This window comes from Somniosus microcephalus, chromosome 7 (genome assembly GCF_052327205.1).
Source record: "Somniosus microcephalus isolate GS21.2 chromosome 7, FLI_Smic_1.0, whole genome shotgun sequence".
NCBI classification, from domain to species: domain Eukaryota; kingdom Metazoa; phylum Chordata; class Chondrichthyes; order Squaliformes; family Somniosidae; genus Somniosus; species Somniosus microcephalus.
Window position 1 is genome coordinate 250,520,410 of NC_140993.1, and position 18,631 is coordinate 250,539,040.

An 18,631-nucleotide genomic window follows, 5' to 3' on the forward strand; every position below is an offset into this window, starting at 1 on the left:
AAGACGTGGTACAGTATCAGCAGGACAAGCAGATCAAGCGACGTGAACAACACTCCAAAGACAGAGTCTTCAGTCCAGGTGAACGTGTGTTGACACGGAACTACAGTGGTGGACCTAAGTGGGTTCCTGCTACTGTCATTGCACAGACTGGTCCAGTATCCTACACTCTACAGACATCGAGGACATTGTCTGGAAGAGACACACCGATCAGCTTCTACGAAGTGCAGCAACACCCACTGAACCACCGACAGCAGTTTATCTGCCATTGGGTGACGCTGTGGGTCATCCGCTTTCTGCACCGAGAGGCTCACCTGAGGAAGCAGCCGCTTCAGCCCCTATCTCATCAGCAAGGGAGACCTGTATACAGGCACCTCAGCCGCCTACACCTGTGTTGACGTCACCTGTGAGAGACAATGAACTGGAGAGCCAGGTTGACCGCCGGTATCCTACCAGAGAGCGGCGGCCCCCTATACGTTTGAACTTATAGTTCAGAGGCTTATCCTTTATCTGTGTTTTATTGTGTTTTAAAAATTTTGAATTATTATTGTTTTTAAATTTTATGGTTCTATTGGGACATCTAATGTAAATGGGGAGGAGATGTTGTGTATTTTGAATTGTGTAATTGAATTGTCCCACATAGCTTACCGTAGTTGTGATGTGCAATGCACTATGGGAAATAGAGTGCATGAAGTGGAGAAGATTCTCTGGAAAGATGGCTGTTAACTGAACTCTGTCTCCTGCGTACTCTCTTAATTGTTATATACAAGCAAGGTTATTAAACTCTTGAGATTTAACATATGTAATCTCCAGTAAATCTTGGAAGTGAAAATCTATTAAATGTTAATAATAGAAACAAGGTACACGAGACTAGTAAACAAAAGGCTCAGCATTATCATGTCCTCTTTCTGTTGACTTGGTAATGGAACTCCCAGTTCTCTCTTGCAACAGTTGAGTTAGAATGAAAATGGGTATCCCCAAGATGATTTTGTGATGTTCAGTGTATTAAACAGTTTGCTTGTCCCTTTGCTGAGTGGCTTTCTCCTCCATTTTGATTGCATTGCTTTTCCCTAATGTGGGTACATGAAGATAAAATCGGCATTCCCAGACACGAGGCAGAGGAAAGAGGGTAGAGACCTGTTAAGATAGGTCTTCGGTCTCCATTGCATCCTGCTGGCCTTCCCAATGGAATGCATCTTGGCCTGTGCCTGCAGTATCTATTTTAATGAGGGGACATTCCCAGCCTCATGCCTCATTGTTCTTTGACTATGCTCACTGGGTGCCCATGGATATCTAACACTATGGTCTGCTCCCAGATCCCTGCCGACCAAAGAGTCTGCTGGAGATCCCGGGGCCGGTCACAGATCCTCCAGGTAAGTAAAAGAATGTATTTTCTTAAACCCCTTACACCCCCCCCCCCCCCCGGAAGATTTGATCAACCCAGGACCTTCTGGCTTCTCAACTTCATCAGGAGAACCACAAGACTGATCTGGAGCCCGAGAAGAAAATCTACATTGTTACTTCAACTAAAGGTTGAGAGTACAAACTGTGTAACATGCTGTTTTTGTCAAATTGGAAAGATGTATTCAATATTCTTTACATTCTGTCCCAATTTGAATTAAAGTTTTAAAATTCCATTGGCACAAAGGTTGTGAAAATGACTACATCTCCCCCCCCCAAAGCCTTAGGACCATGGCAAATTCCTCCTATATTTGGGATGGAAGTATAACGTAGCAGTCTGTTTCAAATGTACCCCCACCCCAATAAAGTCATCCTGTTGGGTTCTTCCAGAAAACTCTTAATTTGAGTTCTGCCTTACTTTGTAGGGCTTTGAGGGGCACCTGATGAAAATAAAATTCTCGCCAGATAATGACACGCTACATATGCTTTTTTTGTCCAACCATTATCAGCCAATAACCTAAGGATGTGACCTCCATTTCTGAAAGCTCATGAATATACTTCAGCAGCCGGGGACTCTTGGTTTTAATGATTGTCATAAACTTACTTCAAAGGTGTGCACGCCCTTGCAAAACCTTTTAGTGAGCTGGTGCTAAAAGCCCAATGTAATACTAGTCTTCTCCTTAACAAACCTTTTTGCTAAGTTTAAACCAGGTTGTAAAAGTAGGCTGCTCCCAAAGAGGGAAGCACTTTTAGTCTTCAAATGCATCCCAGCTGAATCTGAGATGCTTCCATTGTGGAATCAGCCCGTGTGTGTTGCCTAGACTGAACCTTCAAGCCTTCAATTTCTTTAATTTAGCTTTTGGCTTCATGGAAAAATAGAATCGAGCAACGTAATCACCATGCATTAAGAAATTGAAGGTGATTTATTCAGTTGCCCGGCCTGTAAGTTTATAATAAATGATCTTTAGTCCTGTTCTGTTACACTGTAAAATTTAAAACTATTATCAGTGGTTTGTCAGTATTTTAAGGCCTGCTGTTATTCACCGAGTTTTCGGCAGTCTCAATGGCATTGGTGTCATTTAACTCCTATTATTCTTTGGTCTGGTGTTTTACTGTACTTTTTTTTTTACAATCCAGTGGTAAAATGGCTTTATACTTGAATTAGGTCTTGGTCATGTGCTGACTGCACAGATTTAGATGGTACAGGAAACTTTTTTTTATCCGGGACCGACGTGGTGCCGGTTCATCAAAAATTCCGGATAACCGAAAGCTATAGTAAAAAATACGGAGAGATGGGAGCTCCGTATAAATCAACAAACCCCGTTGCTTAGCAACAGGTTCAGAACAATGGCCACAAGTTCCAAGTGTCTCTGTAGCTTAGCAACAGCTGCAGCCACACCCTTGCACAGCAACAGATGGAGGAAGGCAAGTACAATATGAAGTAAAACTTACCTGAACCTACTCCTGAATTTTGCCGGTTAACCGAGATTTCCGGTTATTTAGGTGCCGGTAAATCGAAAGTTTCCTGTATTTGTTGTGACTTTCACTTTATTGCTCACATCAGAAACCTATTTTTGAATTAACTGCAAAGAGTGATCCTGTAAGTGATCCTTGCATTTAAAAGTAGAGTACAGTGCTCCCCCCTTTCTTAAGTGCACCACTGAAAGGTCTCTGGTTCAATCGTGATCTGTGCTGAATCAGTCGATTCCAGCCAGGGCAGCGATTGAGGCACCAGAACTGTGAGTGGGAGGGCAAAAAATTAACCACTGCTGGAACGTGCATGGTGTGTGAGGGCCGAATTGGGCTTGGTGTGGTGGCCTCCATGGTCAAACAGCTTGCTAATACCAGCTGGCTAGGCTCACATACAAAGAACCACCACTGGAAGGCTGCCAGTGCTCATAGAGGCCCAGCAAGAACCTATTGCTTCACAGAGGGGAGACAATTGTGGGGGGGTGGGGTGGCATGGTTCGTGCATACTTTTGGAACAGGAGAGAGAATTAATTTTCAAATTAGCAATTCTATTCTCGTGCTTTCGGCAGTATTTGTATATGAATGATATACATAGAGCAATCCCTGACTGGCATGGCAGCAGGGAGTCGAAGGAGAAATTCTAAGTTGTCCACATTATACCTTTAGTTGTACGCATGAGAGATTGAAAGCCTCTCGTCACACAGTGCATATCAAAACAGCCATATATTCCACAGAAAGCTACTTGTTTTCAACTGTGCAACTGGTTGTGGATCATGCGCTCGATTCCACTCGTGCCAAATGGCTGATTTTTTTTCTAAAGTGTGACTGTAATATAATGGAAAGTACAATGGAATAGTCCTTTTAGAATCTCCAAGTATTGATCTAGTACAATTTCTATATTTGTCATTTAGGGATTGCAGGCACGTGTATGCATTGTACTTGTTCATGGAATGTGAGGATTATGTTGCAATGAAGTATTGGCCTGGATTTGCAGATAAACGTGGAAAATCTGAAGTTGTGGTCAGTCATTTCCTGCTCTGCTACAGGTTGCGCTGTGGAACTCCCCAGAGCTGGTAATCAATTCAAATCACTTGAACTGAAGAAAACTTCCCCTTTTATGATGGAATATCGCTGTTAAAAACCCGCTAAAACATGAAACCTTATTGAAAGAGGTATAGCTGGGTTTTAATGGCGTACTGAGTGCTGAACAACCGTTCTGACCCTGAAAAGGTTTTATGTTTGTGGAATGTCGAATTTTCCATTAATATTATTAACAATTACAAAGTTTTTAATTTTTTTTTAAAGTTTGTTTGCTATTTCAGCTTCTACCTTAATCCTTTGTGTATGTCCCAATCTTTATTTTGCTCTTTGGTAAAATTTATTAGAAGTAAATTATAATCTCTGCATTTTACTTCCTGGTTTGCTGTCTGAGAATTCTTCAATGTGATTGGCTACTTAGCCAGCTTGATGACATCACTGTTGCTGGTCGCTGGTGATTCGCTTGATTTGGGCCCAGATTCAAAGAAAGGTCGGGAGAGCTGAAATTTACATTGCAGAAATCGCTAGATCTTTGTGGGCAGCAGTGTGTGCCGTCACTTCGCCGCTGACCGCAAATTCCGGGCCAATATGTTTCTCTTCCCCCACCCTTTAGATCTCTGCTGCCCCGTGTAATTCCCTACATGAGAGAACAGGATGATGTCCTGCTCCCATTCCCCCACCAACGCTGTTCTTAAGCAAACGAGTTAAAAGTGTACAATAAAAGTTCCCAGCATTTCCTTTGTTCCTTGTAGAATAGTCAGCTGACCTTCACTTGAAGCCTCTTCATGAGGCGAGATAAGAACTAGCGTTTACGAACCTCTGAATGAGCCGAAATTTTCTCCAATTAAATACTGAGAAGACCGAAGCCATTGTTTTCGGTCCCTGCCACAAACTCTGTTCCCTAGCCACTGACTCCAGCTCTCTCCCTAACATCTGCCTGAGGCTCAACTACACTGTTCGTAACCTTGGTGTCATGTTTGACCCTGAAATGAGCTTCCGACCACATAGCCGCAGCGTAACTAAGACCACCTACTTCCACCTCCGTAACATCGCCCATCTCCGCCCCTGCCTCAGCTCAACTGCTGCTGAAACCCTCATCCATGACTTTGTTACCTCTAGACTTGATTATTCCAACACACTCCTGGCTGGCCTCCCACATGCTACCCTACGTAAACCTGAGGTCATCCAAAACTCGACTGCCCGTGTCCTAACTCGCACCAACTCCCGCTCACCCATCATCCCTGTGCTCGCTGACCTACATTGGCTCCCGGTTAAGCAACGCCCGGATTTCAAAATTCTCATCCTTGTTTTCAAATCCCTCCATGGCCTCGCCCCTCCCTTTCTCTGTAATCTCCTTCAGCCTCACAACACCCCGAGATATCTGCGCTCCTCTAATTCTGCCCTCTTGAGCATCCCTGATTATAATCGCTCAACCATTGGTGGCCGTGCCTTCTGTTGCCTAGTCCCTAAGCTCTGGAATTCCCTGCCTAAACCTCTCCGCCTCACTACCTCTCTTTTTCCTCCTTTAAGACGCTCCTTAAAATCTACCTCTTTGACCAAGCTTTTGGTCACCTGCCCTAATTTCTCCTTGTGTGGCTCGGTGCCAAATTTGTTTTATAACGATCCTCTGGAGCACCTTGGGACGTTTTACAACGTTAAAGGTGCTACAGTATATAAATACTATGGAAATACGCTGGAGCAGCACCCATGTGCTGTTCTTCTACTGTACTTGGCTCATATTAATGAGCCAAAAGGTGCTTAAAATACCTGCCTTTGAAATGTTCCTCCCTACTTCCATCAGTCACCAAGTGACAATATAAACCTCTCCAGCACGCTGACGTGTATCTTGAGCACTATGAACTGAATGGAAGAAGAAAAACAAAACACTGCGGATGCTGGAAATCTGAAATAAAGAGAGAAAATGCTGGAAATACTCAGCTGGTCAGGCAGCATCTGTGGAGAGCGAAACAGAATTAACGTTTCGGGTCGATGACTCTTCGTCAGATTCTAATAAATATTGTTTAATGTACAGGGCTCAAGATAGTTTGGCAGTAAAATGTCGGATCTACTTTGTGACATACAAAATCAAAATTTTTATTGCAATAGATTTAATGGATTATATTTTACCATGCGTTCGCTGTGCAGCAACACAAAGACTTTGATTTATATAGCGCCTTTCACAACCTCAGGACATTCTAAAGAGCTTTTTTTTATTCATTCATGGGATGTGGGCATCGCTGGCAAGGCCAGCATTTATTGCCCATCCCTAATTGTCCTTGAGAAGGTGGTGGTGAGTCGCCGCCTTGAACCGCCGCAGTCCGTGTGGTGAAGGTGCTCCCACAGTGCTTTTAGGGAGGGAGTTCCAGGATTTTGACCCAGTGACAATGAAGGAACGGTGATATACTTCCAAGTCGGGATGGTGTGTGACTTGGAGGGGAACTTGCAGGTGGTGCTATTCCCATGCGCCTGCTGCCCTTGTCCTTCTAGGTGGTAGAGGTCGAGGGTTTGGGAGGTGCTGTCCAAGAAGCCTTGGCGAGTTGCTGCAGTGCATCTTGTAGATGGTACACACTGTAGACACCGTGTGTCGGTGTTGGAGGGAGTGAATGTTTATGGTGGTGGATGGGGTGCCAATTAAGCAGGTTGCTTTGTCCTGGATATTGTCAAGCTTCTTGAGTGTTGTCGGAGCAGCACTCATCCAGGCAAGTGGAGAGTATTCCATCACACTCCTGACTTGTACCTTGTAGATGGTGGAAAGGCTTTGGGGAGTTAGCAGGTGAGTCGCTCGCCACACAGTACCCAACCTCTGACCTGCTCTTGTAGCCACAGTATTTATGTGGCTGGTCCAATTAAGTTTCTGGTCAATAGTGACCCCCAGGATGTTGAGTGTGGAGGATTCAGCGATGGTAATCCCGTTGAATGTCATGGGGATGTGGCTAGACTCTCTCTTGTTGGAGATGGTCATTGCCTGGCACATGTGTGGCGCGAATGTTACTTGCCACTTATCAGCCCAAGCCTGAATGTTGTCCAGGTCTGTCTTCATACGGGCACGGACTGCTTCATTATCTGAGGAGTTGCGAATGGAACTGAACACTGCAATCATCAGCAAACATCCTCATTTCTGACATCATGATGAAGCAGCTGAAGATGAATGGGACTAAGACATTGTCCTGAGGAACTCCTGCAGCGATGTTCTGGGGCTGAGATGATTGGCCTCCAACAACTACAACCATCTTCTTTTGTGCTAGGTATGACTCCAGCCAGTGGAGAGTTTTCACCCTGATTCCCAGTGACTTCAATTTTACTAGGGCTCCTTGATGCCACACTCAGTCAAATGCTGCTTTGATGTCAAGGGCAGTCACTCTCACCTCGCCTCTGGAATTCAGCTCTTTTGTCCATGTTTGGACCAAGGCTGTAATGAGGTCTGGAGCAGAGTGGTCATGGCGGAACCCAAACTGAACATTTGTGAGCAGGTTATTAGCGAGTAAGTGCTGCTTAATAGTACTGTTGACGACACCTTCCATCACTTTGATGATGATTGAGAGTAGGCTGATGGGACGATAATTGGCCGGATTGGATTTGTCCTGCTTTTTGTGGACAGGACATAGCTGGGCAATTTTCCACATTGTCAGATAGATGCCAGTGTTATAGCTGTACTGGAACAGCTTGGCTAGAGGCACGGCTAGTCCTGGAGCATAAGTCTTGTGCACGATAGCCGGGATGTTGTCGGAGCCCAAAGCCTTTGCTGTATCCAGTGTGCTCTGCCATTTCTTGATATCACGTGGAGTGAATCGAATTGGCTGAAGACTGGCTTCTGTGACGGTGGGGACCTCAGGAGCAGGCTGAGATGGAGCATCCACGTGTTACTTCTGGAGATCATCCACTTGTTACTTCTGGCTGAAGATGGTAGCAAATGCTTCAGCCTTGTCTTTTGAACTCTTGTGCTGTGCTCCGTCATCATTGAGGATGGGGATGGTCATGGAGCCTCCTCCTCCCGTTGTTTAATTGTCCACCACCACTGGATGTGGCCGGACTGCAGAGCTTTGATCTGAGCCGTTAGTTGTGGGATCGCTTAACTCTGTCTATTGCATGCTGCTTCCGTTGTTTAGCATGCATGTAGTCCTGTGTTGCCGCTTCCCCAGGTTGGCACCTTATTTTTAGGCACGCCTGGTGCTGCTCCTGGCTTGCTCTTCTACACTCCTCATTGAACCAGGGTTGGTCCCCTGGCTTGATGGTAATTGTACAGTGAGGAATATGCTGGGCCATGAGGTTACAGATTGTGGTTCTGCACAATTGGTGAGGACGAGGTCAAGTAGGTTTTTCCCTCGTGTTGGTTCTCTCTTTACAGCCAAATTAAGTACTTTTGAAGTGTAGTCACTGTTGTAATATGGAAACCATGGTAGCCAATTTGCGCACAGCAAGCTCCTACAAACATCAATGAGAAAATCACCAGATAATCTGTTTTTTTAGTAATGTTGGTTGAGGGATAAATATTGGCCAGGGCACTGGGTAGAACTCCCCTGCTGTTCTTCGAAATAGTGCCATGGGATCGTTTCCATCCACCTGAGAGGGCTGACGGGGCCTGGGTTTTAACGTCTCATCCAAAAGACGGCACCTCTGACATTGCAGCACTCCCTCAGTACTGCACTGGAGTGCCAGACTAGATTTTGTGCTCCAGGCTCTGGAGTGGGAGTTGAACCCACAAGCTTCTGACTTGGAGGCTTGAGTGCTACCAACAGAGCCACAGCTGACCACAGTTTGGAGTGTAAGTAAGGTGTCGAGGTTTGAACTGACTCTGAAGTGACACTGCTTGCCCCAGGGAAACCCTTTCGCTCAGGTGTTGGGTTGGGCTGACTCCTGATTCGCAAAACCACTTTGCACCTGCACTACAATTATAGTGTAGATGCACCTTTAAAATTCTTAAGACATTTGTAATTGGTGGCTTTCTGTTTGAAGATTTGAATAGCATACCATTTGATAAAGAGTATCAAGCTGAATGAAGTACGCCTGAGTGCAAGAGATGTGAGGATTTGAATGGCTTGAAGATTTGATCATTTGCATAGGTATAATGTTCACTCCCTTTGGGAAGTGGTGTTAACTAGTAGAAGCTTGTTGAAGTTGTGCTTCAGATGTTTTCGAACTAGAAGTAAGATGGACTTTCAAATTTCAGCTGAGCCTGTGCATATGAGTCTCTCTCTTCGCCGCCGCCCCCCCCCCCCCCCCCCCCCCCCCCCCTTCCCCTCTCTGGCCTGTGGCTGGTTAATGCATCTTCAACCCAGTCACTCACATAAACATTAGCAAAATATTAAAGATTTAATTGCTTGGACTGGTTTCCACAAACTATAGCTATAGTAACACATTGGTTATATTTTCTGAGTGAAGGATTGCACGACGTTACAGGAAACGTTTTTTTATTTGGTCTGTTTTACTGGCTATATAGTTTTCAGGATGGGGAAAGACCAAGTGTTCTAGTGATGAAATAGGGTTCTGGTGGTTGACCATCACATCACTTTTTGATGGCATACTAGGGAGGAGGTGAAGAAAAAAAATCTCTCGAGGCTGCAAATGCTGAGCGAGGGACAAACCTAAATCGCCCCCAAAAAATTGGGAATTGGGGAAATTGCGTGCGTTGGCAAGCCTGTCGAGTTGTATTTGAAAAATTAGGGAAAGTTGATGAAACAAATTCAAAACCTGGGAATTTTCCAGCGAAAATGGGGCAAAGCTGAAAATGTTTGAACCTTTTTTGAGTTTAAAAAAAAAAAAATTAAAAATGAAGAATCATTTACGTACTGTGCTGGAAGTTGTCATTATTTTGCAGCACTGCTAGGAACAAATCCCACGTCGAGGTGCCGGTGCCGGTGCTCTGCACTTTTCCTGATTTGGCAGGCTGAAATAATCATGTTGGACATTCCGCGATCAGCCTGAAATTTGCATTGGTTTTCTGGGAGAATTTTCCCCTTGGAGTTGTTTGTTCAGTCGGCAGAGCAGGTAAAATTCTCGCCCGTATCGTGCTTGCGGTGTTCAAGAACTACGACGGGGGAATCTATATTCAGTACCACACAGATGATGACATCTTCCACCCTGGACTGCGAGCTAGTTCCTAAGATGCTCTCTGTCGATCACCGTGAGTTACTTGCCCACACCCTTGAGGGCATCCAGTTGCTGTCTGCTTGAGCGGCACAACGTTTTGGCCTTGCATTCACGTGCAGGCTACCAGTTTCTGAACTCTGTAAATGTTTTTTTTTTTAACTGGATCTGATCTTTCCCACAAGTACTCGTGGATAAGTTTTTACCATATCAAAAAAAAATCTGGTTTACTTTTCCCTCATTGTAACCAATCTTTCCCCTAGTTAGACTATTAAATCCTCTTCACACAAAAAATAAATAAGGTTTTCAAACTTAATGAAACCTCATCAGGTCATTGTTCAAACATGATTGGTTTTGAGGAGGCTTCCTTAGCCTGTCTTTTCAGGCATGTTTTGGTTGTCTCTTTGATTTTCCTGCTTGGTTTCCATTCTCCTCTGAAGTGCCTTGGGATGTTTCTTATTTTAAGGTTCTATACAAATAAGTTGTTGAAGTCTTGTTACAGACTTTGTACTGTTTTCAAATAGTTTTTCAAAACCTACCATGTAAAACTAGTGACGTTACAAGATGACTTAAACACACTTTTGTACCCAGACCACAGTTTGATCTCCCTAGTGGCACACACACACACACACACACACACACACACACACACACACACACACACACACACACACACACACACACACACACACACACACACACACACCTCTCAGTGGCTTAACAACAATCTGAGGGATGAACATTGCAACAAAGAGTTGAGCGATTCTGGTAAAAGTAACAAAAAGGCGCGGAGTAAAGAGATGAGTTAATTCTGAGACTGTGGAAGTTTCTTCCCTGTTGCTAGGCTCCGTGATATAATGGAGGCTGTGTGTCTGTCTTCCATAAGCTGGTACAGCTGTTGCTACACAGATGATGTGAGAGTTGCTGAATGAGTTTTCTGTATTAATGTACAAAAGCCATCACACTGTATCCCTGGCATGCCCTAGGCAATGAGGTTCACGCATCATGGATTAATAGCGCTGAATAAATACAAATACTTGTCAGCTATTGATTGGGCTTTTGTGGGAGTTTTTATGTAAATACAGCGCTGTGAAATATTGGCGTCGTGATTTTCTGACTTTAATTTCCAACTTTTTTTTCTTGCAGTTGAACATGAAAAAGACTTTGCCCTCTACCAACCATCTCACCAGGAGTACAAGTTTAACCTGTCCCGAATTCCAGAGGGAGAGGCTGTCACAGCAGCAGAATTTCGTACTTACAAGGAATGGGTCAGAAGTCGCTTTGAAAATGAAACATTTGAGATCAGCATCTACCAGGTGCTACATGAGCATGTGAACAGGTGAGAACAGACTTAGAAAATGTACCCCCACCCCCCTTCACTTTTGGTACGTTCTGGTGCCCTGCGACTTTCCCAAATGAGAGGATGGGCTTGAGACCTACTCCAACTGCCTTGGGCTTTTACCATTGCTTCTCTATGACTGGCCTCCAGGATAATGGTGATCAGAACTTCGTTTTGTCCACTAGCCTGTCTCTGGGACCACCCCGCAGATAGAGATAGTAACTCGCCATTTGGTGATGTAACACATATAATCCCAGATGCTACTGCTACACGAGGCAAGGCATTGGCCCTCCGTGGCTCAGTGGGTAGCACTGTCGCCTCTGAGTCAGAAGGTTGTGGGTTCAAGTCCCACTCCAGAGCCTTAAGCACATAAATCTAGACTGGCACTTCAGTGCTGTACTGAGGGAGTACTGCCATCTTTCAGATGAGACGTTCTGCTCTCTCAGGTGGTCGCAAAAGATCCCATGGCACTATTTTGAAGAAGAGCAGGGGAGTTATCCCTAGTGTCCTGGCCAATACTTATCCCTCAATCAACATCACTTTAAAAAAAAAAAAAAAAAAACAACAGATAGACAATCTGGTCATTATTGCATTGCTGTTTTGGGGAGCTTGCTGTGCGCAAATTGGCTGTCGCATTTCCTACATTTACAACAGTGACTACACTTCAAAAGTACTTCATTGGCTATAAAGTGCTTTGGGACGTGAAAGGCGCTATATAAATGCCAGACTTTTCTTTCAATGTGCTATGCTGCATTGCAATCTAAAAATCAAAGGCGGCAGTAGAGGCCAATTCATTAAATATATTCAAGAAGGAGTTGGATATATTTCTTAAGGCTAAAGGGATCAAGGGGTATGGGGAGAAGGCAGGAACAGGGTACTGAATTTGGATGATCAGCCATGATCGCATTGAATGGCGGAGCGGGCTTGAGGGGCCGAATGGCCTACTCCTGCTCCTATCTTCTGTGTTTCTGTGCTTTTAAAGTAGTTCTTACCTGTAACTTAAAAACTGCTTTGCCATTTCAACCAGACTTCTGATTGTTTTGTGATGCTCCTCCAAGCATTTGATTTGTATTACACTACTAATTGCAGCCTTGTACAGTTGATTCCAGGTAAGCGCGCACAAATGAAATATATCAATTCAGTCTTTTGTCAGATATCGTTCTATTCAGAGCTAATGATGGGTGTTGTCTGAGTATAAACTCTTGACACGGAGTTGCCCGGGGCCTAGAATTGGGTGCATCAAATTTCAAAGCAAACACTGTATGCGGATCTTTGAAGAAAACACCTGAGCATACTAAAATAAGTGGTTGTTCCAGCTGACTTGGCCTGTATATTCTGGTCAAAGGAAGCGGATCTGAATCGCTCATGAAATTAATAGCTTGTATAATTTTACAAATATTACATTTTAAAGTCTGGTTTCATCCCTTCAGATATGGCTTGTTTACGAGCAGTTTTTAAGTTTCAGGTAACCGCTAGTCCAAAAGGACAACTTTCAGGAAACCGAGTTCTGATTTATGTGCAAGGAAAGTGTGATCTGCTGTAATTTAGAGCAGCCTTTCTAGACCAGAGGTCAGGCAGTGCTGCCCTAGAGAAGTTGTGTTTTTTGTTGTAAGATAGTAATTTTGGTATATTCTGATGAAGGAGCGCAGTCCTGAATCACTCACGGATTTATCAGATTATGTAATCTTAAAATCAATTTTCATCCTTTCAGATAGAGGCTGTGTGCACTAAAATTCATTGCCATTGTATAATGGGAGTTGGTACGCTCTTCCCTGTTGAACACATGCAGAGACATTTTCTGGCGTGACTAAAAAAAAAAATTAATTGCTGGAAATGTGAAGTAAAAACAGAAACTTCTGCAAATGTGTAATAATGCCTGTAAAAGGAATATAGGTTAACATTTTGGTTACTGAGTAATGTTGAAGGGCCTCACTGAAACCTTCACCTGTTTTTTCCTTTCACACGCTGACTGATCTACTACGGATTTTTCTCTCGTGTTTCTCCCCCCCTCAGTAATTAAAATTTCTAATGCCCAAAATAAGGGTTCAAACAAATTTAAAAATGACTCATTTCAAAGTAGCGTGATTATATTTTTTCACTCACTTTCAATGGTTTCGTTGAACGTTTTTAAACAAAGACCTCAGTCTCCCAATAGCCCGGGCTAGGATTTGATGCATTTGCTCAGAGCTGTGACTTAAATTTCAAGATCAATCCGTGGTGGACGAGTGAAATACTATTTTAGGTGTTTTAACAGAGATGTGGATTGTGTCTTTGTGCCCACAATTTACCGCACAGAGAGTTCCTGATCTTTACCTTTCAACTGGGGGAAATGCTTTGTGAATGAACAAAAGCCACAAGATTTGGGGGGAGTGAGGCGAGGAGATGGAGTTGAGGGGGAAGAGAAGGAAAAATTTCTGCATTTGAGATATGCTCATGCAACTCCTTAAAAGAAGCAATGGTAGGGGCCTGGCAGTGAGATGTCCTCTGTCTCTTCATTCAAAGCTGTGCTTGGCAAGGAAACAAAAATAACTTTGACGAGGACATACTAAATGAAAGTATGAAAATGCTTTTGATGCACAACCATATTGCCATTTTGAGACCTGTTAACTTCTAAACAATGGAACTTGTTGGACCATGCATTGAGGGTGAACTGTACATGAGTGAAGTCTCAAATGTGGTTTTAAAAAAAAACCCAAATACCTCCTTTACAATAATCAATAAATCCTCAATCTGATCCAAGCATCAAGTCCCCACTTCAGTTTTTTAGTTCTCTGTACATTGAATGTAATTAATCGCTTCCATATTTTAATGTAGATACTGCAGTTACTATTTTGTAAAAAAAGCATACATTTTATTGTGTTCTGTCTAGATTAAACTGCTGATGAAATAGTTTAAATGAGCAGTCGTTATATTGACTTTCAGATAGGTTTATTTTTTATCTTCAGGTTACTGAAATTCAAATCTAACCTTAACCTTTCTTGGTAAACTGTAATTGTGTGGTGATCAGGATTTGATTGCCGTGATTTCAGAACATCAGTCTCTTTCTTTTTAAAGGGGTAGTGTAAACAAGTGAAATGACTGCATACATAACTTCTGATAAGTCCTGCAGATGGGTGGCTTTCGAGCTTTGCCAGCTGACCATTATAACGGGTTGAAGTATAGTTTACTTTTCAGTTCACTGCATATCAATTTAATAGCTGGGGTTGCTGCCGGGCATTCTATTAGCACATGTATGGATATAACACATCCACTCTTAAGATGTTTTCAAAGGTTATGAATAATCTAATTTCATGCTTAGTTGGAGAGAAACAAATAGACGTTTTGTAGGTTGCCAAACACGCACAATGGATTGTACTGTGTTAGCATTAAATCATGTGTTCTTTATTCTTTCACAAGCAAAACTGATTTCTCCCTTGCATGAAGTGCAAGAGCACTACTGTCTTAACAAGAAAATCACTAAGGGGCAGATGATGTCAGAAAACATGTATCCTGTTGGATCCTATAAAGTAAAAAAAATCAACAGTACTTAAAGCAATTGCCATTTCTCTTATTAGAGATTATATTTGATATCTACATTTTAGATTATTTAATTTTTTCCCCTCATCTGGTGGAAAGAGATGTAGATAAACTAAACAAAAGGATATTTTCTTTTTTTTTAAATTCTGGGAAATTATTTGATTTTAAACTTTAAAATAAATACAGAGGTCATGCTTGCACTGATAAAAATCAAAGTCTAAATGGAACAAACTGGTGGAAATGGGCGTGCTTCAAAGTAGCCTGTACTGAAAACTAAATGAAAGGGTTAGGCGTTGCATCACGTGCATCTGACCAGTCGTCTTTAAAACACCTGGTTAATTATAGGTTTAAAAGCAGGTCTGCAGGTCTTGGGAAAAGTGCTAGACCAGATCAGTCTTTCATGTCACCCTACAAATGCATTTGTATCCTGTGGCTCGGTTTGTGCTTCTGGCACAGACATGTCAAAACTGTAGTCTCTGCACAATAAGCTTCTTAAAATCTTGAGCCCTTACCATTGAACTAAAGAAGTTTACAGCACAGAAGGAGGCCATTTGGCTCATTGTGTCCATGCTGGCTCTTAGCTACAGCAATCCAAAGCTAGTTCCATTGCTCTGCTCTCTTTCACTTAGCCTTGTATCTGTCTTTGCATCCTTTAAGAGAAAATAATTTGAAGCAATGGTCTCTGCCTGCGGCAAAGCATTCCATGCTCCGTCAACCCTCTGCATAAGGAAATTTATTTTAACTTCTCTCCTCAGTGATAATTTTAAATTGATGACCCCTTATCATTGACACCCCAATCAGAGAAAATAGTATTTCCTTATTCACTGTTTCAAAGCTCTTGAAAATAAAACGCTTGTTAATTGTAAAGTTCAGCAATGCCAGCTTCCTTGGGTTGGATTGTTTTGTTGAATATAGTTCACATTTTACTAATTTGTAACAACTGAACATTAACAGCATTCGGGCTAAATACATGGTGTGAAGTGATATTATTAAACTATATAGACCAGGAAGATACAACAGAAAATGCTGGAAAAACTCAGCAGGCCAGGCAACATCCGTGGAGAGAAAATAGTCAACTTTCGGGTCTAACCCGACTTGACAAAGGGTTAGACCCGAAACATTGACTCTGTTTTCTCTCCACGGATGTTGCCTGGCCTGCTGAGTTTTTCCAGCATTTTCTGTTGTTATTTTGGATTTCCAGCATCTGCAGTATTTTGCTATCGTATTAGACCAGGAAGATTCCAGGTTCAGTGTCTCATCTGATCTCATCCAAGTGGGATCATTGCAGTTGGATTCAGCGTTCTTGGGTTAGTCTTACAACAATTGTTCCTGTTGAACTGAGCGGTCGCATGGCTGCGCAGCGGTCTGGAGATCCTGTGCAGGCCGCTCAGTGGCTTTTAAATTAAAAAAAAAAAAAAAAAAAGTGCATGTGCGGAAATTTGAATGGGCCATGCAGCCCGTTAAAACCTTAACAAAAAAAAAGCGGAAACATTGCCTACAACCCTCAGATCTCTGCGTTCTTCCAATTCTGGCCTCTTGCGCATCCCTTATTATCACCCCACCATTGGCGGCTGTGCCTTCAGCTACTTAGGTCCTAAGCTCTGGAATTCCCTCGCTAAAGCTCTCCACCTCTCTACCTCCTTTTAAGACGCTCCTTAAAACCTACCTCTGACATCTGTCCTAATATCTCCTTATGTGCCAAATTTTGTTTGATAACGTTCTTATGAAGAGCGCCCAGTCGTTTTACTATGTTAAAGGAGCTATGTTAATGCAAGTTGTTTGTGGCAGAGACCAAAGCCAATGGCTTCGATCTTCCCAGTATTTAATTGGAGATGTTTTCTGCTCGTCAGACAATCGGAGGCAGTGGAGAGGTCGAGAGAGGTGGTGGTGAAATAGAGCTAGGTGTCACCAGCGTATATGTGGAACCTGGCGTTGTGTTTTTGGATGATGTTGCCATGGGGCAATGTGTAAATGAGAAATAGGAGGGGGCCAAGGACGGATCATTGAGGGGATTCCAGAGGTAACCGTGCCGGAGCCAGTGCTCTCCAGTGCAAGGTATGCATGCATAGATAGTCGGTAGGGAGAGTTTTGGAGTGATGCCATGACGGACAGGAGAAGACCCACTGGTGCGTCAAGCCTGCCCCATATAGTTGTGATGTTTTGTGCATCCTGATGCAAGCACTCCCCACCCACCCAGAGCACCCAGTGCTGCTTCTTTTCCCTTGATTTTATTCTCGTCCTAGATAACAGCTTATTTCTTTATCTGTCTTTTCCCTGCTTATAATTGGTGAATTTTCGCCCTTTGTTCTTTCTATGCAATCCTTTCTATTATTATTTGTTTTGTATGTTTATATCTATTTCTTTACTTGCTCTTTCTGATTTCTGTTATTTTCCCTGTTCTCTTTCTCCCCCCCCCCGCCCCCCCCTTTCCTTTCCAAGTTGCTCTTCGTATCTCTAATTATCCATTTTGCCAATTCATTAGCTCCCTTGCTGTTCAGATGTAGCCCAGGCTTGCCGACTAGCCCCCATCTTGCCCAGCACTGATGCCAGTGCCCCATAAAACAGAAACCCTCTTTCAGACACCAACCTTTTAGCCATGCATTAAGATCCTGAATCTTTCTATCCTTGCTTATTCTAACACATAACTGGGTCAGTAATCCAGAGATTGCCACCCTTGAAGTATTGCCCCTAAAACCTGCATCTTAGACCTTAAGTCCTGCAAAAGGAGTTTTTCTTTTCCTATATTGTTGGATCCTACATGGACTGCGATGACTGGCTGCTCTCCTTTCTCCATCATCATTTTTTCCAGGGGTTCTGGAATGTTCCTCACCCTAGCATCTAGGAGGCAAAAAAGCATCTGGGAATCTCGGGCTGGACTGCAAAGGATGGTGTCATAGAAACATATCGAAACATAGAAGATAGGAGCAGGAGTAGGCCATTCGGCCCCTCGAGCCTGCTCCGCCATTCAATGCGATCATCATGGCTGATCATCCAAATTCAGTACCCGGTCCCTGCTTTCTCCCCATGCCCCTTGATCCCACCCCTCTATCAAGTCTCATTACTAGTGCGTTCCTAACTGAATTGCTAAGTAATCTCAGTTGGAGGCACTTCCTGCAAAATATTTTGGATAATTTATTTTGCTGTTCGTGAGCTGTGCCCTCCAATTCAGTCTGGTATATTCTGAATCTGACCAATTTGCACATGTTGAGTTTCTGAATCTAGGTCACTAATGTAAATTAGGAACAGTAGGAGTCCCAACAACATTCCCTGGAGCATCCATCTCAGGACCTGCCCCCTACCTCGACGTAACTCCTAACGAGCACCCACTGCTTCCTACCCAATTTTTTATCCACTCCCGGGTCTTGCCTGAATCGCCGCCATTTCAAACTTAAATAGTAGCCACTTGTGCATAATTTTGTCAAATGCTTTTTGGAGATCGAACAACGCTGTATCTTGTTGTAAAGCTTTCCGCAGTTTTTTTTTTTTTAAGTTGTCACTTCCTCAACGTCGAAGTGGCAGAGAATCTTTCCCTTGTTCGTTTATTACCATATACAAGTAAACTGCTCCAGTACCACTCTAACCAGGATCCGGGTCTGTTTGCTGCTTTGGTTTCCCCCAAGGGATGAACACAGGGTGCACGACAGGAGCAGAGCAGCATTGCACCCCATTGAATCAAGACGCACAGCCATCAGTGACTATTGCATAAAGTGAAGGCTGAAGCCCGTGTCGTCCATCTTAATCATGCCAACAAGTCACAAGAACTCGACATCTCCTTGGCTGGAGAAT

The 18,631-nt window shown here is 43.3% G+C and overlaps 1 protein-coding gene across 1 annotated transcript in view; it reads left to right on the forward strand.

The window, feature by feature from the left end:
• Window positions 1–18,631, forward strand: part of bmp6 (bone morphogenetic protein 6) — a 161,175-nt gene that overhangs the window by 46,308 nt on the left and 96,236 nt on the right. Inside the window, exon 2 of the mRNA XM_085993601.1 lies at window positions 11,137–11,329. Coding sequence (XP_085849727.1) covers window positions 11,137–11,329 — 193 coding nt within the window. The remainder of the gene's footprint in view (window positions 1–11,136; window positions 11,330–18,631) is intronic.